Source organism: Chiloscyllium plagiosum, unplaced genomic scaffold (assembly GCF_037043375.1).
Source record: "Chiloscyllium plagiosum isolate Xiang-an unplaced genomic scaffold, Cpla_swu_hap1 HiC_scaffold_23, whole genome shotgun sequence".
Classification (NCBI taxonomy): domain Eukaryota; kingdom Metazoa; phylum Chordata; class Chondrichthyes; order Orectolobiformes; family Hemiscylliidae; genus Chiloscyllium; species Chiloscyllium plagiosum.
The window spans coordinates 4,842,086-4,864,865 of record NW_028270161.1 but is presented as its reverse complement, the minus strand read 5'-3'; the positions used below and the strand labels follow the sequence as shown (position 1 = coordinate 4,864,865).

Genomic DNA, 22,780 nt, shown 5'->3' with positions numbered 1-22,780 from the left:
TACCCTCCAATCTATACAAAGTTAAAAAATCACACAACACCAGGTTATAGTCCAACAGGTTTAATTGGAAGCACTAGCTTTCGGAGCGATGCTCCTTCACTACCCACCTGATGAAGGAGCGTCGCTCTGAAAGCTAGTGTACTTCCAACTAAACCTGTTGGACTATAACCTGGTGTTGTGTGATTTTTAACTTTGTACATCCCAGTCCAACGCCAGCATCTCCAAATCATGACTCCAATCTGTAGGAACTGTAGGCAGATGATCACCAGTGTATCCACTCTTTTTACGGTCACTGCCTTCAGTACTCTGAGATGTAGATTATCAGGCCCTGGGTATCTCTCAGCCTTTAACCCCGTTAATTTCTCCAGCGCCACTTTCTTACAGATACCAATTTTTTTTCAATCCTCCCTCTCACTTTCCTAACATTTCTGGGAGATCTCTTTCGTGAATAACAAGGGGCATGGTCTGAGAATGAGGGCCAGACCGTTCAGGAGAGATGTTAGGAAGCATTTCTACACACAGGGTGGGAGAGGTTTGGAGCTCTCTTCCACAAACAGCAGTGGATGCTGGATCAGTTGTTAATTTTAAATCAGAGAGAGATAAATTCAGCAAAGTTGTTAAGGGATATCGATCAAAGGCAAGTATATGGATTTCGGTCTCAAATCAGACATGATCCCATTTAATGGCTTACTCCTGTTCCTATGCTCCAAAGACAGAACAAAAGCTGTGTGTTTGATATTTCTGCCATTTCTTTGCTCCCCACTAACACTTCCCCAGCTTCAAACTGTAAGAGACCTACATTTGCCTTTATTAATCGTTTTCTCTTCACATTTTAACCAGAGTGAGGACCTTGGAGATTCAGCTCATCACTGGCTCCAAACAACATCCATCTTGGACAATGGGCAACAACATCTCCGGGCACAATCAGTGGGCACCAGCTGTACCCACCCTCCATCTGCAGACTGTGATACCTGGCTTCTGTCAACTCCTCGAAACCACCACTGCACCTCCCCCTGACACACTGGCAGAATGCTCACGAAGCCCAGATGGGAATAGCTGAGCACTGCAACAACTGGCATTGAGATGGCCACTGCAGTGACATTGTGCCCAACGGTAGGCTCAGAATAGACCAGGCTGCACCTCAGGTGTGCTCCCCTAGCACCCTGGCACCTCCCTGCACCCTGCACCATCTGTTCCAGCCCAGTTCCCAGCCAGAGCTAAATACTGTTACCATGACTGTTCCCAGGGGCTCGTTGGTGCAGACGCACAGACTGGCTGCTCACCACATTTGTCCATACACTATCTTAAACTGTTAACAGCAATGGAGACTCCATGAAAAATACCGCTGCATTTCCACATAAAAATAACAAATCTGATCATTGCGTACAGTTCTGGTCAACACACACCAAAGGTTGTGGATGCTTTGGAGAGGGTACAGAAAAGGTTTACCAGGATGTTACCTGGTATGGGGATTTTAGCGATGTAGAAAGGTTGGATAGGCTGGGTTTATTTTCACTGGAACGCAGGAGGTTGAGGAATGACCTGATAGAAGTTTTATAAGATTGTGAATGGCCTGGAGAGAGTGGAACATATGAGGCTTTTTCCCAGGGTGCAGGGGTCAATTACTAGGGTAGACAGGTTCAAGGTGCGAGAGGGGGGAAGTTTAAAAGAGATGTGCGAGGCAGGTTTTTCCCACAAAGGGTGGTGGGTGCCTGGAACGTGCTGCCAGAGGAAGTGGTGGAAGCAGACACAATAGCAGCATTCAAGAAGCACCTGGACAAATACAGGAATATGAAGGGAATAGAGGGATATGGATCCTGTAAGGGAAAGCAGTTTTAGTATGGAAGAGCAGAATGGGGCAGAATGTGGCAGCACAGGCTAGGAAGGCCGAAGGGCCTGTTCCTGTGCTGTACTGGTCTTCATCCTTTGAAAGCAGGAGAGGACTAGTCAGCTTGCTGTGAAATGTCACCCCAACCCTCCACTGACTCATGCCCCATGGATGTTTGAAAACTCCAACAACGTTTACCTTTACCATTCATCACAATCTCTGAGAAAGTGATGGCTGCCCTTAGCTCTCTGACTGAGTGAACATCTGTGAGGCAGCTTTAACTCCACTTGAACTTTGAGCTTTACCCTAAACTGTGTGCATGGCCTGAACAATCACCTTAAAGGTCTGGTTCCTCAGCAGTAAAAATGGTCTGCCTTAAATACTTTTCAAAAACCATGAACTCACCTCATAACTCTCTTGAATCGAACACACACAACCCAGCCACAACGCCACACATTACCGCCCCTCCCCAAAACGATGGAATTTCTCTCTGCCCTTACCTGCAAAGGTGATGGCCCAGTGGTTTTATTGTTAGACTACTAACCCAGAGACCGAGGTATACTTTGGGGTGACAGTGAAGAGGTTTATAAAATCATGAGAGGCGCAGGTAAGTTGAACAGGGTGGGGTGTTCAAAACTTATTTTTAAAGTGAGAGGAGAAAGTTTTAAAAAGGATGTGAGGGGCAACGTTTATACACAGAGTGGTTCACATGTGGAATGAACTGTCTGAGGAGATGGTGGATGCGGGTACAGTTACAATGTTTGGATAGGTATATGAATAGGAAAGGGTTGGGGGGTATATGGGCCAAATGCAGGTAGGTGGGACTAGTTTAGTTTGGAAAATGGTGGGCATGGACTGGTTGGACCAAAGGGTCTGTTTCCGTGCTATATCACTCAATGACTGTATGAACCAGATTTCAATACAATCAGGGTAGATGATGGAAATTAAAACCAATTTTAAAAAATCAGAAATTAGGAAACGTCTAATGGTGACTGTGAAACCATTGTCAATGACTGTAAAATCCCATCTGGGTGACTAATGTCCTCCCAGGGAAGGGAATCTGCTGTTCTTACCTGGTCTGGCCTATGTATGATTCCAGACCCACAGCAATATAGGTGACTCTTAGCTGTCCTCTGCAATTTGGGATGGGCAATGAATGCCAGCTGAGCCACTGATGCCCACATCCTAGAAATGGTTTTCTTTTAAAGAAAGGCCTTTTGAACTCCGCCCCTCCCACTGCCTGTGAGTTTGACATTTCTTATTGAAGGGTCATGACAATTCTCCTGCCTTGAAATGGAGTCCTAGTGGGAAAATCTTTAGTAACCTCTCATCTAGTGTGTGCCTGTGACAATCAGTGACAGAAAACAACTGCAGTTGGTGCAAGTTTAAATGAGCTTCAACCAGCTTTGTAAAACATGAAGAGATTACAAATGCATATCATTTCCTGTGGAAGAAACAATAAATTGCTTTGCACAGGAACAACTCAAGTTTTCAAAATCTTTGTCAAGATGTCAAACTTACACTCTATGTCTGAATTATTAAAGAATGAAAAATTAAATCGTAACAAAATAGACAGAGCTGGTTAAACGGGAGGAAGCAGCAACCCATTAAACAACATTCAGCTTTATGGAAGGACTTATCCATGATACTGAGTGAGTGAAGCAGTTAGCTTCGGATCTGTGAATTGTGGACAGTAGACCAGTGTGATGCTATGCACATTGGCTGTTCCTTTCCACTGACACGCTTGGGAACATCAAGCCAAACTGCAAAAGGCAGGGCTTCTGATGAACAGTCATTCCAGACCCGAAACATTAAGGAGGCTTTGGAGAGGTTGCAGAAGAGGTTTTGTAGGATGCTGCCTGAATGAGCTACAAGGGGAGGCGAGAATAACTCAGGTTGTTTTCTCTGGAGCAGCTGAGGCTGAGGGAAGACTTGATAGAAGTCTATACAATTATGAGATGCAGAGATAGGGTTGATAGAGTTGAAATGTCTAAAACTAGGGGGTGTGCATTTAAGGAAAGACGCGGAAAGTTCAAAGATGTGAAGGGCAGATTTTCTTACACAGTGATAGGAGTCTGGAACACACTGCCAGGGGTGGTGGTAGAGGCAGGTACGATAGGGGTATTTAAGGGTTTTTTACATAAGCACATGGATATGCAAGGAATGGAGGGACATGGACCAAGGACAGGCAGAAGGGATTAGTTTAAAATGGTGTCATGTTTGGCACAACATTGTGGGCCAAAGGGCATGTTACTGTGCTGTATTGTTCTATGTTAACTCTGTTTCTCTCTGGATACTGCCAGACCTGCTGAGTTTTTCCACTAATTTCTTTTTGTTTGTTACAAAAGTAGGTGTGTCCAATTTCACGCCAGCTATTTTTCACACCTTTTCTGAAGTTCAAGGTTTTAGGAGATGAAACATTGCACTGTGAAAAGTCTGAGGTCGCTTATCGTCAGGTTAAAAGGGAGCAGCTGCACCCCAGCAATGGGTTTGAAATAGCAGCTTTTACTACATGTGCCACCACACTCCTGACAAGGGTATCGAACAAAGTGATCAGCTCAATCAGTCTCAACACAGCAGACTGTCTTTCGGTGCTGTCATTGCATCACTAATTGGATTATCCAGAAAACTACCAGCCACGATAAACGATTTAATAAAAAGTTGGCAGCAAAGGTTTTGGGAACCTCTATGTAAACTTCTTCAATAACAGAGAAACACCATTTAGTCTCTGAAGGTTTTGTTCTAAGGTTGTAGATTTAATACAGGAATTATAAATACACACAAAGCTATGCTTAAGTTTCTTACATGAAACACTGTTGTATGTGGCAATTACTACCTGAAAGGGTACAACACAAGAGAAACTCAGCTTATCAGGAGCCAAAGGCCTGCTCCTGAGAGGATCAATCTCATTCTGTGATTTTCAAAAATTCACTCGTGGGACGTGGGGGCCCAGCATTTACTGCCTGTCCCTAGTTGCCCCTTGAGAAGGTGGGGGTGAGCTGCCTTCTTGGACTGCCAGTGATCTGTATGCAATGGGTACACCCACAATATCTTTAGGGAGGGAATTCCAGGATTTTGACCCAGCGACACTAAAGAAATGGCAATACATTTCCAAGTCAGGACTGGGCGTTGTTCTGAAGAGCGATGTTCCCCTGTATCTGCTGTCTTTGTCTTTCCGGATCTAAGTGGTTATGACTTTGGAAGATACTGTTTGTTATTAAGTCTGTGCGAGAGCATTTCAGTAGCAATAATGTGTGCTTCCTTTTAAATAAAACCTAATGTGGAGACTTATGTAACCTAGATGTATTATAACGAGCTACAAAGTACTGTGTAACGAACCAGTATTGATCAAGACTGAGCCTTTCTTCTGCTGAAGACCGTGTGGGCTTCCTTCCTGAACTGGTATTTCCTAAACGGAAACCAGTAAGAAGGATTAGTGACACTAAACCCAGCCAAAGCATTCCATGCAGTCCCACTGGATGGGAATCTGACATTGTAGGATGCTGGCAACACCATGTTCCAAAGTTATAAGAATCAGGAGCTATTAAAATTTCATGGGAGTTAATAAACTGGATAACCCCTGAAAGGAAATTGAGGATTGGTATGCATGATCACACCCCACCCTCCCAACCCAACAACCTTTCAATGGGATGTATGGTTGAGTTGTGTGTTGGATGTGGCGATTTGGCGATCATTCACATGTCTCTTAAAGTTATACTGCATGTTAGCTGTGACACAACAATCACAATCTGATCACGGCCCAACTTTAACTCACTCGAAAACCGTTTGCTCAGAATTAAAATCAGGCCCCGAGACTTCTTTCGTCTCAATGGTAGATATTTTATCATCATTAATGCTGCGTATGCATCATTCATCTCTCCTTCCTCTGTGGGGGGGTTCATCGAGAGGGCTCCCAGTGTTGTTACTTACTGACATTAGCCGGCATTTCACAAAAGGAAGAGGCTGCTGATGCTGGCGATGCTGAGGCTGTTGCCAGGCAACAAAGCAGAATGGCTGACCACAGGACAGCATGGTTGACAAGAGTTTCTGACACTGTAGGGGAGGTCTCCGCACAGTCAAAAGTAATTGTTTGAACCCTCACTATTTCATGTTTCCAATTAGGTTATGCAGAGGACTCACTGTTACATGAAACTAATGTCAGGGCTTTCTTTACAAAGCTGTAAACCTTTCTACAAACTTTCTTCAGCACTGAAAGGTCCGAGGCAGTGGATTCACCTTTTTTTCATTAAAGGGCCCCTTTTCAAATGGATGATTTGTCATAAACTTCACCCAATCACCATCATTCACAAAGCAGGGAAGTGTTGGCCCGTGGGAAGAGTATTTATATAACTCTTTCAGGAAAGCTCCTGACTCTTCCTCACGAACAGCCCTCCTGGGAGAAACTACAACAACAATTTATATTTATGCAGCACCCACAACACAATGAAGTGATCCCAAGTGTTTCATGGAGCTGTCACTGAACTAGACAATGTTACTTCTGTTTCTCTCCGTACAGATACTGCCAGACCTGCTGAGTTTCTCCATTAATTTCTTTTTGTTTGTTACAAAAGTAGGGGTGTCCGATTTCATGCCAGCTATTTATCACACCGCGCAGAAACACATTGAAAGGCAGCGCTCTCCACACTGTACAAAAGGGCTGATCCTCTACTCCCCATCTGTCTCACTTTCACATTGTTTTGTCCAGGAAATTTCTCTGGATGCCAGAGGGTGCAGACACCAATCCTCCTGAGGTTCCCTTTGTTCACGGGCCAGGGATGAGCCTCTCCTTCTCTTCGCCATCTCTAACATTTAACTGGCTTTATCAAGTTTTGATAATTGTTTGGGTTGGACATGAACAGAGCTCCTTCACTGGGACTATCCTCTGCTTTGTAATCGATGAGAGACAAGCAAGAGACTGGAAGAACATAGCAATCCAGACAGCAGGTGGTGGCGGAGAAGTCAACATTTTGGGTGTAGCCCTCTTTCTTGACTTCTGTTCTGCAGTTTGATCACTGAACTGCTATAGATACAGTGAGATCTCCAACAAGTTATCTACACTTGATGGGGCAACACTTATGTCAGCCTCCGATATACAGTCATAGAGATGTACATCACAGAAACAGAACTTTCAGTCTAACCCGTCCATGCTGACCAGATATCCGAACCCAATCTAGTCTCACCTGCCAGCACCCGGCCCATATCCCTCCAAACCCTTCCTATTCATATACCCATCCAAATGCCTTTTAAATGTTGTAATTGTACCAGCCTCCACCACTTCTTCTGGCAGCTCATTCCATACACGTACCACCCTCTGTGTGAAAAAGTTGCCCCTTAGGTCTCTTTTGTATCTTTCTCCTCTCACCTTAAACCCATGCCCTCTAGTTTTGGACATCCCCTTTCTTGGGGAAAAGACCTTGTTTATTTACCCTATCCATGCCCCACATGATTTTATAAACCTCTATAAGGTCACCCCTCAGCCTCCGATTCTCCAGGGCAAAAAAACCCTCTCAGTTTAACAATATCTTTCCTACAGCAGGGAGACCAGAATTTGTGGATAATGTGCTACTGAAAGATCCAACAGATGTTTAGTATAGTTCCTGAAACCTACATATATGACAGTCTGAGGCAGTGGTCTGTCTGGCCAGTACAAAGCAATTCCGTTCCAAACTGCAGCACACTACCCACAGCACATCATGCTGCTGATGGCTTCAGTTATAATGGAGACTGAGACCTTCATAGATATTTTTAATCAGCCTGTTGAGAGATGTTATGACACACTTCTGGAGCAGGTGGGCCCTGAACCTGGGCCTCCTAGCTCTGGGGCAGGGACACTACCACATCACCGCAGAGGCTTCATTGAGACCTCCACATCATAACATGATTTGGCGATCATTCACATGTCTCTTAAAGTTATACTGCAAGTTAGCTGTGACAAACAATCACAATCTGATCACGGCCCAACTTTAACTCACTCAAAAACCGTTTGCTCAGAGTTAAAAATCAGGCCCCGAGACTCCTTTCGTCTCAATGGTAGATATTTTATCATCATTAATGCTGTGTACGCATTATTCATCTCTCCTTCCTCTGCAGTCTGTTAAATTTCACCTGCTATTTCGTTCCCCACTTACATTTTTTGATCCATCCTGTGATTTCTGAACGGTTTGATTCCTCAGTTAGTATCAGCTGGCTACACTATTTCCATCAGCTTCCTCACTGACACAATGAGAGCCAGCAGTGGTCCCAATGTTGACCTTGCAAACACTCCACTCTGTACTTCCCCTGCACAGTTCATAGCACTCTCACAAATATCCATTCTGTTTAACCTTCAACTCATTTTTTATCCATTTCCTGCATCTCTGCAGCACTGGGAGGTTAATGAGTAATCTTTTTGTGTAGAGGTTTGTCAAATGTTACTTGGCAGCATCAGCCCCTTGTGCTATGAATCAGACACTCTAACTCACAATTGCTAAAGCTCAAAGCTTTTAGCCTTTTGGTGTCTTGCCATCACATCTTGGGCTGACCTTGCTTAATGTAAAAACGTGCACTTTTGTCACCTGCCTGCTATGTTCTGCACTGATTCAAACTAACACACACTCAATTAGGCAGCATTACTGCACATCACTTCATTCACTGTTTCCAAATAGAACAACAGATTACTATAGCTGCTGCTTACAAGGTTAGTTTGCCTTTACCAAGTTATTTTAATCAAATTTTGCCCATCAATGTGGAGGCTAGGCTCCAGTAAACTTGGTTTAAGTTATGGAGCTGAAATAGCATTTGTCACTAATGGTAACACTGTGAAAAAATGCTAAAAGATTGTTTCCCAATCAGTGTAACAAGAAAAACGTAACATTCAGAAACCCATTAGGTGCAAGTTACAAATGTAGCATTAAATGGGTTCTTAATATTGCTCAAAACGAGTATTTTGTGAAAATAGATTAATTGTTTGACAGCTCCAAAACAAAATGGCTATGATCCCCTGCAGGGCAGTGGTACTATCCCTAACTCTGGGATAGAAGATCTGGATTCAATTCCTGACCATCTAGGTATACAGGTGCACCGTTCCCTGAAAGTGGCAACACAAGTGGATAAAGTGGTCAAGGTGGCATATACCATGCTTGCTTCATCACTTGGGGCATAGAGTACAAAAATTACCAAGTCATGTTGTCATGTTTCAAAGTTTAGTCAGGCCACATTTGGAATATTATGTACAGTTCTGGTCGCCACACTACCAGAAGGACGCGGAGGCTTTGGAGAGACTATAGCCACAGTTTACAAGGATATTGCCTGGTTTGGAGGGTATTCGCTATTGGACAAACTGGGTTTGTTTTCACTTGATCGTTAGGAGCTGAGAGGGCGACCTGATAGAAGTTTACAAAATTATGAGGCATAGATAGAATAGATAGTCAAAGTCTTTTCCCCAGGTTAGGAATGTCAATTAAAAGGCGATATAGGTTTAAGGTAAAAGGGGGTAATTAATGGGGATGTGAGAGACAAGTTTGTTTACAGAGAGGGTGGCAAATGCCTGGATTGTGCTGCCAGAGGAGGTGATGAAGGCTGATGTAATAGCAATGTTTAAGAGGCATCTTTAAAAGATACCTGTTCCTGGGCTGTAAAGTTTCTTTGTTCTTTGTTCTTATACAGGAACAGGCAGGGAATAGAGAGATACGGACAGCGTAGAGGCAAAACATTTTCACTTTAGAAAAGTGCCATGTGTCGGTGCAGTCTTGGTGGGTCGAAGAGCCTGTTCCTGTGCTGGACTGTAGTTTGCTCAAGCCTGGAAAAGTTTTTAAGCAAGTTGATTAAAAATAAATTCAGGTTTACAAGATGATTAGGGGTTTACAAGATGATTAGGGGTTTAGATAGGGTCGACAGTGAGAATCTTTTTCCACGTATGGAGTCAGCTATTACAAGGGGGCATAGCTTTAAATTAAGGGGGGGTAGGTATAGGACAGATGTTAGGGGTAGGTTCTTTACTCAGCGAGTCGTGAGTTCATGGAATGCCCTGCCAGTAGCAGTGGTGGACTCTCCCTCATTATGGGCATTTAAGCGGGCATTGGATAGGCATATGGAGGATAGTGGGCTAGTGTAGGTTAGGTGGGCTTGGATCGGCACGTTACTATCGCACAGAGCATATGTTTAGTGAGTAATTGCAATTTGGAATTCTACACATTGTATACATTACAGAAGTCTTTTTCATGTGAATACAGTTGAATGTCTCATTTACTGTACCATAGCCACTAGTGGTTAATAAATATTGTATGCTTGTACAAGACAAAAAAAAGAGACTTGCACAAAAGGCATGTTTCTGAGCCATCAAAGGTCTTTATTCGTAGGTGGTGATGTCAAGTGGTTATAAAACCACTTAACTAACAAAGCTGTCACTGAGACAGCCCATGCCTTGTGCTATCTCACCAAAAGAGGATTTCTGAACCAAGAGGTTTATTATAAAGGGTAAACACAAATTACACAATGCTCACAGCAATAAAGACAATAGGAAATCTATAGCTCTAAAATTGTGAACAATGTTGTATTCATTCAGACTATTTGAAAGACAGCTGCTATTTATATTCAGGGTAATGAATAACTCCATACTTCCACTAACCTTCATTATCAAGTGTCAGGATTGCAAAAATCAAGACTCAATGGCTAATTTAAGCAAATTAATGTAATGTATTTCTCGCAAAAATATGCTAATCCCACCAGTGAACTACATCATGTAGGTGCACCATTGGACACATACAGACAGTTATGATCTCCTGCACCCATGAATATGTACCACCACCTCCCATAAACCAAGGGTGCCCAACACACATTAATCCAGATGCAATGCGCATGAAATTACAACACTAGTAATGCGTTACTGGGTTCATTTTATTAGGGGCAATATTCCTCAGTTCACTGAGACTGGGGAAGTATTAATTACAAACTTCTCTCTTACATCTGAATATTAACAGTTGGAACAAATTAAATGCTTCCCTTCTGATTAGACAGGAAACATTGTTTGTGTGATAAACCTCCCATTGTTTTCCAGATCTCTCACTTCTAATGGAGTTTGGAAGGTTAAAGGAAGAGAGGTTTAAACTCAAGATGCAGTCTGTAAAACTGTCTCCTGTTTTACTGATGGGTGATCCTGCTAGTCCAGAGATGATTAGATAAAACAGCCATATATATCTAAACCAACTCCATGAATGTTTGTTATATAATTACACCATGATAATGACTGCCATTATAATGATCTTTTAATGTACACAGCAGATGTGAGAGTTGTGGTTTAGTCCACCATTTATCGCCCAGCCCTGAGAAGGTATTGGTGAATTCCTGCTTTGAACCTCTGCATTTCTCCCGACTGACTGGCTGAGTTCCTAACTGAAGTCCCCACACACTGAAGAGTACCTTATTAATTGCTGTACAATTTCCTTAAAGCAGTTCTATGAAGAATAAATTCTCTGTTTGTATGCTCTCAACACAGCAGGATCAGATTACAGTCTCTTACAGAGCAAGGTAATTGATCAGTTCTATTAACACTTATCTTCATAAACTTCAAGATTTACTGACAGTTTCTTAACAAGATGCTGTCTACAGATTTAACTGGGAATTTCCGATAGTAGCTCCAAGTTTTAAGCACTACATCGAAGTCACTGAATAAGAGGAATGCAAGGTACTTACAAACACATCCATAAGAAGATGCTCCATCTTAACTTCGAGGTCTTCCAGTTTAGCAGCCAGTGTCATGGTGATCCAGATCCAAATCTCTACCCTCCTGCCCAGAACGTTCTAAAGACTGATTCCACCAGTCAGAAACTACAGTTTCAGTTCATTCACTGTTACTCAAACTCTACAGGCAACAATTGTGATGAAATGTCTCCCCAAACCTGTGCTCAGGCTGGTACTGAGCCATCGTGTGTTAGGCACTGAGTATGAGAGACTGCCACAGTATGTGAGAATCCAGCAAAATGTCCCACCAATCGACAGTAATATTTATGGGAGCGGTTCGTTCTCAACTTTGAACTTCTTTCTGTTCATTGCTGACCTTTTGTAGATAGCTATCCACAGTGAAGAGTATTGTACAGTGTTCAGCAGCTTTGCAGAAGCTGGCTGCTAAAACTGTAAGACCTTAAGTATTCGCACGAGCAGAGTATCAATAGCTCCTTGTGTCTGTAGTCAGGATTGTCTCTATTAACATGAGGCTACGAAAGGGCACCAGCTCACAGAGAACAAGAAAATACCATGAAAAGAGCTAACAGTATTGGCCAAGTCTTCTGTGAGGAACCTCTATATCTATTTTTGCCATCGAACTTTAGAGGCACGGTATATTTTGTAAGATTTCATTCTGATGCAGACAGAGTGAAAACGGTGTCAGGCATGAAGAAATTGATGTGTAGAATTTTAATGACTTGACTGAATTTTACTTACTTCAGCCACCTGACACACAAACAGCTGGATCAAATAATCTAAATCGTGCTTTTGTGGTGAGGTAGAATTCACAAGATACCCAGACAAGCTGTCAATCATCTAGAGAGAGCTATGAGAGCGAAGCGAGGAAAGAAAATTAGAATTCCCCGAGAGTCAGCTACTGAGAATGAGGAATACAGTCAAAGCTTTCTTCTGATTTCACTTTATAAAGAAAATCTAAAACACTATCTGCTGAAAGGCCTATGTACTTTTGCCTTTCATCTGACGAAGCAGAAATGCTCAGAAAATTGCTCACGGAGATCAGCGCTCTCAGTAATTTTGCGAAAAATGGAGATGAAGACAATGGAACCAAATTATTACAGAGTTGAGAAACCTCTGGGAGCCATAAAAAAACAGTTTGATCTGTTTGCAAAAGGCCAGCCCCCATTTCTGACAGAATCTAACCATCAATCCTTGACATTAGAACATAGAACAGTCCAGCACAGGACAGGCCTGTCAGCCCATGATGTTGTGCCAAACATACCAATTAAACCAATCCCTTCTGTCTGCCCTTGGTCCATGTCTGTCCATTCCTTGCATATCCGTGTGCTTATCTAAAAGTCCCTTAAATGCCCCTGTCGTACCTGTCTCCACCGCTGTGTGTTCCAGACTCCGACCACTGTCTGTGTAAAAAAAACTGCCCCTCACATTCTTTTGAACTTTCCCCTTCTCATCTTAAATGCACCCCCCCCCCCCCCCAGTATCAGGCATTTCAACGGCTTCATCATCACTGAATCCCAAACTTTCGGGGTTTTCTTTGGGGTCGCCATTGACTAGAGACAAAAAATACAGTTCAAATTTTGAATCCAGTGGGTGAGTTCTGAAGAGGGTCACTGGACTCAAAACATTAGCTCTGTTTTTCTCTCTCTCTCTCTCTCCACACAGGCACTGCCAGACCTACTGAGTTTCTCCATCAATGTCTGTTTATGTTTGTTGCTAAAACTAAAACCTATTTGACAAATGTACTGGAGATTTTAGAAAATATAACAGATGTAACTATTAAGGTGGATGAAGGGGAGCCAATAGAGGTAGCAGATCCTGATTTCCGAAGGCATTTGACACAATGCTGCATGAAAGGTTAGTGGGTAGATAAGGCTCATGAAGTTGGGAGCTTTGAAAACAGACTGGTTTAGAATCCTGAATTGTACTTTTGCTTCCAACAGCGCAAATGCTCACCTGCAGCTGCCAGTGAAAGCTTCAGTTCATCCAGAAATTCCCCAAAGATCCTCAGACAACACCTTCCAAACCCACCACCAGTTCCATCGAGAAGGACAAGGGCAGCAAATACATGGGAACACCATCACCTTCAAGTCCCCCTTCAAGCCACTCACCATCCTGACTTGGACATATATCGCCGTTCCTTCAGTGTCACTGGGTCAAAATCCTAGAACCCCCTCCCTAAGGGCATTGTGGGTTAACCCACAGCAGTTCAAGAAGGCAGCTCACCCCACCTTCTCAAGGGGGCATTGAGGGGCAGGCAATAAATGCTGGCCAGCCAGCAATGCGACATCCCATAAATGAATAAAAGAAAAAAAAACCTTTATTATCTACTTTACAGTTAAACTGAAAAGCAAACTGTCCCCTGTATTTCCTACCAATTATCTGCAAGTCTATCGTGTCCTCAGGATGATCCAACTTCAATGATGAGTTTGTACATTCCACTTGCTGAGCACTATATTAGGGACTAAAGTGCATAAAACGCTGAGCATTTGACAGGTAGATGCTGAGAGGGTGCTCCTCGTCTACAGAGTTTAAAACCTGGGAGTCCCAGGCATTTAGGAATGAGCTGCATAGACGTTTTGTCAGTCAGATGGTTGTGTATCGTGAGAATCTTCCACCCGAGAGCGTTACAGATATTCAGACACTGAGTACATTCAAGACTGAGACTGATAGATTTACAGGCAGTGGGGAAATCAAGGCATTTGTAGAAATGAGAGGAAAATGAGATTTCATGCAGCCAAAAAACAGACCATGCGGCTAATTAGGTTCAAGAAGCTATGAAGTGTAATGCGAGATCTGGTGTTCTTACGAGACTGACAGGATTTGCTTGCTTGAATCTTTTTGGAGAACACGGTGCCAATGTCCAGGTGCATCAGAAATCACTGAATCCCTTCCTCATGTTGTTCCATGCCATGTGTTACCCATAGACCTAGACTGAGATCCCAACTTTCTCAAGCTGAATTATATAGCTCTCTACAAAACCACGTAACTGATCTTTGCTCTCTGCATGTTTCATTGGGAATGCGTTTACGGTGAACCTTGGCAGTGCCAGCATCTCAATCTTTTTCAAGTCCCCACAGAGAGAATCAGGGCAGACTAGCCTTTTGTGAGCTTTTGTACACTGTACATTTGTCTGAAACCAAGGATCATGAGCAGGAGTAAGGCTAGTTACTCCTAGCCGTGGTGAGTTGAGGATAACAAGGATTCAAGTCAAAAGGTTTGTTGAGAGGATGTTTACACCTGTGGACAAAGGCAAGAACAATTATGCCGACTGTGGATAGAGCTCACGGGGAGGTATTAGGAATAGCAGGTCTTTTAATGGTTGCACCTCAACTGTTTAATTCCAAGAATCACAACATTTAAAAGGCATCTGATGGATACATGAATAAGAAGGGTTTAGAAGGATATGGGCCAAGTGCTGGCAAATGGGACTAGATTAGGTTAGGATATCTGGTCAGCATGGACAAGTTGGACCGAAGGGTCTGTTTCCATGCTATACATCTCTTATGACTCTAATAAAGGAGGTGGTAGAGTTTATAGAATAGATTGTATTGAATTGGATACAAGACCCATGTGATTCACAGTGTCATAGAGACACGCTTTGGGAAGGAAAACTACTGTGACACTGAGTTACTGAATTTCCAAAGAAATCACTGAATCTCAAGGAGACAAAACAGTCTGAAAGATTCTGAGAGAGACAGAGCAGAAGACAAAGGCAGCTAGTCCTTCGCCTGAAGCAGAGAACTTTCAGATCCTATTGTTCTGAGTGCAGAACATGGGTGAGAGCTCATGGTTAGGATGAAGACATCAGTCTGTGAAGGGTTAAAGGAGGCTGGAAGATTTGCTTAGCTTGGGCTAGAGTGAAGGAATCCCAGCATAAACTGCCAAGTGAAGGCTGGTTCTGGGATTAGAAGGTAACAGGTTGGGAAAGCATAAAACGTAGGTAGTAAACCATTAGTTTTGGGAGAATTAAGTGTCCACTTAAAAGCTCAGCACAAAAGTAGGATGGGATTTTTAGTAATGCTTCAAATCACATGGGGATATTTTCTTTCGTTGAAAATAAAAATCACTGCCAAACAGTGGTTCATAAATGTTGCTTTTAGTTTATTTGTTACAGTAGTTGTCTGGAAATCTGGTGTAATCCTTTCAGTATGTTACTTGGAGTCAAATTGCTGTTTTAAATGTTGTGCCCTCAATGGGAACGATAACCATTTTTTGCCACAATTGTGAAGCTTGCGTGTTTTAATTGTTAAGTGCATGTGCCATGCAGCTGTCCGTGAGCACTAATGTACTCAAAATCACACCCACTACCCAATTTCCACAGTCAGGGAAATTTTTCCAAAACAGAAAATTGATGAATTATTCAAGACACCTTGAACCCCTCATTATTGGCATTGCATTTTGGGCAAGACTTATACAATTAAAAGTGGGCCTTTGGGTAGCACCAGCAGACCTAGGGGTTCAGGCACACAATTCTTTGAAGTTTGCATCACAGTTAGACAGGGTGTTTAAGAAGTTGTTTTGCACACTTGCCTTCATTGTTTAGCCATTTGATGAGAGGAGTTGGGGCACTATATTGAGCTTGTCCAGGACATTGGTCTGGCCTCTTCTGGAATACTGTGTCCAGTTCTGGTCACTCAGTTATAGGAAGGACATTATTAAGCTAGAGAGGGTTCAGAAGAGATTTACCAGAATGTTGCTGGGAATGGAGGGTTTGAGGCTGGATAGGCCGGGACTGTTTTCACTGGAGCGTATGAGATTGAGGGGTGACCTGATAGAGGTTTATAAAATAATGCGGGGTACATAGAAGTTGAATGGCAGGTGTCCTTTCCCTAGGGTGGGGGATTCCAAGACCAGGGGGCATATTTTAAAGGTGAGAAGAGAAAGACTTAAAATAGACCTGAGGGGCAAATGTTTTACACAGAGAGTGGTTTGTGTATGGAATGAACTTCCTGAGGAAGTGGTGGATGTGGGTACAGTTACAATGTTTAAAAAACATTTGGATAAGTACATGAACAGGAAAAGTTTGAGCCAGGAGCAGGCAGATGGGACTAGTTTAGTTTGGGATTATGTTGGACCGATGGGTCTGTTTCTGTGCTGTATGACTCGATGACTCTATTACAAAACAAAGATAATAGCAGCAGGAATAGGCCCTTTCACCCAAAGAATCAGCTCTGCCATTCAACATGAATGATCCTTGAACACAACCACATGCCCTGCTCCCTCCTTGACCCCTTTAGCCTCTAGAAATCTATTTATTTTCTTAAATATATTCAGTGATTTGACCTCCACTGCCTCCTGTGGTGGAGGATTCCACACGGCCATCACCCTCTGACTGAAGTTAAACTTTTGTTTAAAGGGGAAAGTCACTCTGAATGAAAATATTTCAATTTGAAATGCTCTCTCCAGGGACACTGCAGGAAACAATTGTTTCCTTTTGTTTGGTTTGGGCAGATTTCATTTGGACCAGGCAAAGTGAGGACTGCTGAAGCTGGAGATTAGAGTCGAGAGCGTAGTGCTGGGAAAGCACAGCAGGTCAGGCAGCATCCAAGGAGCAGGACAGTCGACTTTGGCCCAAAACATCGTCTGTCCTGCTCCTCAGATGCTGCCAGACCTGCTGTGCTTTTCCAGCACCACACCCCAGATTTCAATTGGAGCTGATCGGTCTGAACATAGCCTTTGGGACACCTGCTGTGTTTAAAGACATACTCCTTGAAAAATCATTCCACACCCTGTAAAGGTAACACCCTGTAAAAGTAACGGACAGAGAGACAGAAACAGGTGGAGAGGTTTCGGGAGAGAATTCCAGAGAATCCGGCCAAGCTAGGTGAAGGGATGCCTGCCACTGATTTGTCACTTAAATTGGCACCTTGCAAGAGGGCAGAATGAGAGGGTTACAGTCCATCTTAGAGGGTCATGAGGCTGGAGGAAGGGCTGAGACCACGGAGGGCTGTGAAAACGAGGATGATATTTTAAAACAGAGAGGCCTGCTAGATCAGCAGCGGTTGTCGGGCAGTCACCGGACGCTGGGATGATGGGTGAGTAGGACTTGGAGCACATTATAACATGAACCTCAAGATGCTCAAAGACCTGGGTCTACAATTTTGCAGCTTCCTGATGCACAGACCTCTTCTCAGCCAGATGTGCAATGAAGCAATTCGACCTAATGCCCTTTGTGTCACTCTGTGAAGTGAGAGGTAAAATTCTATAAAATTAATCGGTCGCACTGCATCAAAGGATTCTTTGTCATTTTTAACTGCCACTCAATAAAAGCACTCAATTCCTGGGTCAAAACTGAATCAGTTGCAGAAAGTCAAAGAACTGCGGAATTCAGAAACAAAAATAGAAATTGCTGGAAAAGCTCAGCAAGTCAGGCTGCATCTGTGGAGAGAAATCGGAGTTAACGTTTTGAGCCCAGTGACCCTTCCTCAGAACTGACACCAGATAGGAAAAGTGGGATTGATGCTGATGACAAAGTTGGGGTGTGGGATTTGAGGAGATCAGTGGAGAGGGAACCCAAAATGTTAAATCAGTTTCTGTCTCCACAGATGCTGCCAAACCTGCTGAGTTTCTCTGGCAATTTCTGAATTAGTTTCACAATCAGTTACAGATCTGTTTCAAAATTGGGACAGCACAATGGTTCAGTGGTTAGCACAGCTGCCTCACAGCACCAGGGATTGGGATTTGATTCCAGACTTGGGTGACTACCTGTGTGGAGTTTGCATGTTCTCCCCGTGTCTGCGTGGATCTCCCCCCACCCCGTGTCTGCATGGGTTTCCTCTGGGTGCTCTGGCTTCCTCTCACATTCTAAAGATGTACAGGTTAGGTAAATTGGCCATGGAAAATTGTCCAGGGATGTGTGGGCGGGGGGCTCAGCCACAGGAAATGCAAGGTTACGGGGATCAAGTCAGGATGTGATCTGGGAATGGGAGAAATGCTGTTTGAAGGATCAGTGCAGACTCAATGGGCCAACTGGCCTCATTCTGCATGTGGGGGTTTTATGGTTATACTACAAGCCACTACCTCCCCATCACTGTCGAATTGTAAAGTTATAGGAATAGAACTAGGCCATTCAGCCCCTCACTGCTGCTCCGCCATTAACTGAGATGATGGCCAATCTGTAGACATCAACTGGCTTATGCCCGAAAAGTCGATTCTCCTGCTCCTTTGATGCTGCCTGACCTTCTGCGCTTTTCCAGCAACACATTTTTAAGCTCTGATCTCCAGCATCTGCAGTCCTCACTTTCTCCTAATCAACTGGCTTGGGCACAACCTGCCTTAATACTAGCAGCTAGCACCTATCGATCATGTTCTGTCTCTCAGTCTGAGATACCAGCACCCAGACAAATATGAAGCAGAAGTCTCAACTGCACTGTCTAGGTGCTTCCACCCCCGTATCCTTCCACCCCCGTATCCTTCCACTCCCATAGCCTTCCACTCCCATAGCCTTCCACTCCCATAGCCTTCCACCCCGTATCCTTCCACCCCCGTATCCTTCCACCCCCGTATCCTTCCACTCCCATAGCCTTCCACTCCCATAGCCTTCCACCCCGTATCCTTCCACCCCCGTATCCTTCCACTCCTATAGCCTTCCACTCCCATAGCCTTCCACCCCCGTATCCTTCCACTCCCATAGCCTTCCACCCCCGTATCCTTCCACTCCCGTATCCTTCCAGTCCCAGATCCTTCCACCCCCGTATCCTTCCACTCCCATAGCCTTCCACCATCATATCCTTCCACCCCCATATCCTTCCATTCCCGTATCCTTCCACTTCCATAGCCTTCCACTCCCATAGCCTTCCACTCCCATAGCCTTCCACTCCCATAGCCTTCCACCCCCGTATCCTTCCACTCCCATAGCCTTCCACTCCCATATCCTTCCACCCCCATATCCTTCCACCCCCCTATCCTTCCACTCCCATAGCCTTCCACTCCTATAGCCTTCCACTCCCATAGCCTTCCACCCCCGTATCCTTCCACTCCCATAGCCTTCCATCCCCGTATCCTTCCACGCCCGTATCCTTCCCCCCCACAGCCTTCCACTCCCATAGCCTTCCACTCCCATATCCTTCCACCCCCATATCCTTCCATCCCCGTATCCTTCCACTCCCATAGCCTTCCACTCCCATAGCATTCCACCCCCGTATCCTTCCACTCCCATAGCCTTCCACCCCGTATCCTTCCACTCCCGTATCCTTCCACTCCCAGATCCTTCCACCCCCGTATCCTTCCACTCCCATAGCCTTCCACTCCCATAACCTTCCACCACCATATCCTTCCACCCCCGTATCCTTCCACCCCCGTATCCTTCCACCCCGTATCCTTCCACTCCCGTATCCTTCCACTCCCAGATCCTTCCACCCCCGTATCCTTCCACTCCCATAGCCTTCCACTCCCATAACCTTCCACCACCATATCCTTCCACCCCCGTATCCTTCCACCCCCGTATCCTTCCACTCCCGTATCCTTCCACTCCCATAGTCTTCCACTCCCATATCCTTCCACTCCCATAGCCTTCCACCCCGTATCCTTCCACTCCCATAGCCTTCCACTCCCATATCCTTCCATCCCAGTATCCTTCCACTCCCATAGCCTTCCACCCCCATATCCTTCCATCCCCGTATCCTTCCACTCCCATAGCCTTTCACTCCCATAGCCTTCCACCCCTGTATCCTTCCACTCCCATAGCCTTCCACTCCCATATCCTTCCACCCCCGTATCCTTCCACTCCCATAACCTTCCACCCCCATATCCTTCCACTCCCATAGCCTTCTACTCCCATATCCTTCCACCCCGTATCTTTCCACTCCCATAGCCTTCCACTCCCATATCCTTCCATCCCCATATCCTTCCACTCCCATAACCTTCCACCCCCATATCCTTCCACTCCCATATCCTTCCATTCCCATATTCTTCCACCCCCATATCCTTCCACCCCCATATCCTTCCACTCCCATAGCCTTCCACTCCCATATCCTTCCACCCCCATATCGTTCCACCACATATCCTTCCACTCCCATATCCTTCCATTCCCATATCCTTCCACTCCCATATCCTTCCATTCCCATATCCTTCCACTCCAATATCCTTCCATTCCTATGTCCTTCCACCCCCATATCCTTCCACTCCCATAGCCTTCCACCCCGTACCATTCCACTCCCATATCCTTCCACTCCCATATCCTTCCATTCCCATATCCTTCCACTCTCATATCCTTCCACTCCATATCCTTCCACTCCCATCCTTCCCTTCCCATATCCTTCCACCCCATATCCTTCCACTCCCATAGCCTTCCACTCCCATATCCTTTCACTCCCATATCTTTCCACTCCCATATCCTTCCACCCCATATCCTTCCACTCCCATAGCCTTCCACTCTCATATCCTTCCACTCCCATATCCTTCCACTCCCTTGTTAACCAAGGATCTTTCTAACTCTGCCTTAATAGTAATTCAATGATCCAGCTTCTGTGGATGGGAATTCCACAGTTTAGCAACCCTCTGGGAAACAATACATTCTCTTCATCTCAGTCTTAAATGGGACACAACTTAGTTTTAAATTGTGTCTCCTGGTTTTAAATTCTTAGCAGCAGAAAACCTTTCACTCTGTCAACACTATCCATTCCCTTCCAGGTCTGAAGAGGATCAGTGGGATCACCTCGAAACCTGTCGTATTCCAGTGAAAACAAATCTAATTTATGGAATTTCTCATCACAATCAAAGTCCTCACAGGATTTTCTACGGAAAATGGAAACAACTGTCCAAGGCCTCGAACGCACAAGTTCACAGTGAAAGGGTAAGCTCATTATGGTCTGGTTCCTGGGTGTTCAGTGAGTTCTCTGTTCCACCACCAGCTTTCCGAATGTTAATCTCCTTAGTGAGGAGAAGGCCGTGAGGAGATTAGATCAAGATTTTCAAAATCATCAGCTTGCTGGACAAGCAGATAAACGGGAAGAAACCGTTTCTGCTGTCACAGAGACAGGAATGAGAAGGCACAGATTTAAAGTGACACGCAAACTAACCAAGACTGAAGTGAGAAAAAATATATTCATACAACGAGCAGTTAGAGTCTGGGATGCATTGCCTGGAAATGTAGTCGAGACAGGTTAAATGGAATGTATATTTGGATTGTAATGAGCAGACATGGGCCTGCAGAGGCCCATCCAACCTGTTCCACTTTCAATGAGATCATGGCTGCCCTGATAATCCTTGACTCCACTTTTCTGCCTTTTCCCCATAACCCTCAATTTCCTTATTAATTAAAAATCTGTCTATTCCAGCCTTCAATATACTTAATTATCCAATCTCAACAGCCCAAGCTTACTACAGGAAGCGAGGGAAGAGATTGCTGTGTCTTTGGCGATGATCTTTGCGTCTTCACTGTCCACTGGGGTAGTACCAGATGATTGGAGGGCAGCAACTGTCATTCTCTTCTTCAAGCAAGGGAACAGGCATAACCCTGAGAATTACAGACCAGTCAGTCTTATGTTGGTGATGGGCAAATTATTGGAGAGGATTCTGAGAGACAGGACTTATGATTACTTGGAAAAGCATTGCTTTGCTTAGAACTCACTGAACCTTACTGAATTCTTTGAGCGTGTGACAAAACATATTGATGAAGGTAGAGAAGTAGATGTGCTGTATATGGATTTTGGCAAGGCTTTTGATCAGGTTCCCCATGGTAGGCTCATTCAGAAAGTAAGGAGGCATGGGGTACAGGGAAATCTGTCTGCCTGGACACAGGATTGGTTGACCCATTGAAGACAGAGGGTGGTAGTAGATGGAAAGTATTCAGCCTGGAGCTCGGTGACCAGTGGGCGTTCCGCAGAAATAGAACATAGAACATAGACAGAGAACATATAACAGGATCTGTTTTGGGACATTTGCTCTTTGTGCTTTTTATAGATGACTTTGATGAGAAAGTGGATGAGTGGTTTAGTAAGTTTGCCGATGACATGAAGGTTGGTGGAGTAGTGGATAGTGTGGAGGGCTGTTGTAGGTTGCAATGGGACATTGGCAGGAAACAGAACTGGGTGATAAGTGGCAGATAGAGTTAACCTGGAAAAGTGTGAAGTGACTCATTTCGGAAGGTCAAATTAGAATGCAGATGACAGGGTTAAAGGCAGGATTCTTGGCAGTGTGGAGGAACAGAGGGATCTTGGGGTCCACATCCACAGATCCCTCAAAGTTGCTACACAAATCGATAGGGTTGTTAAGAAGGCATATGATTTGTTGGTTTTCATTAGCAGGGGGATTGAGTTTAAGAGCTAAGAGCCA

At 44.4% G+C, this 22,780-nt stretch overlaps 1 protein-coding gene across 3 annotated transcripts in view; it reads right to left on the bottom strand.

The window, feature by feature from the left end:
• Window positions 1-22,780, bottom strand: part of frmd4a (FERM domain containing 4A) — a 765,730-nt gene that overhangs the window by 424,458 nt on the left and 318,492 nt on the right. Inside the window, exon 1 of one of the 3 annotated variants that reach the window (XM_043714186.2) lies at window positions 11,498-11,585. The exons of the other annotated variants lie outside the window; for them this stretch is intronic. Within the exon in view, the coding sequence (XP_043570121.1) occupies window positions 11,498-11,563 (66 nt within the window). The 5' untranslated portion in view covers window positions 11,564-11,585. Of the gene's footprint in view, window positions 1-11,497; window positions 11,586-22,780 lie in introns of those variants that run through there. 3 annotated transcript variants of the gene reach the window in all.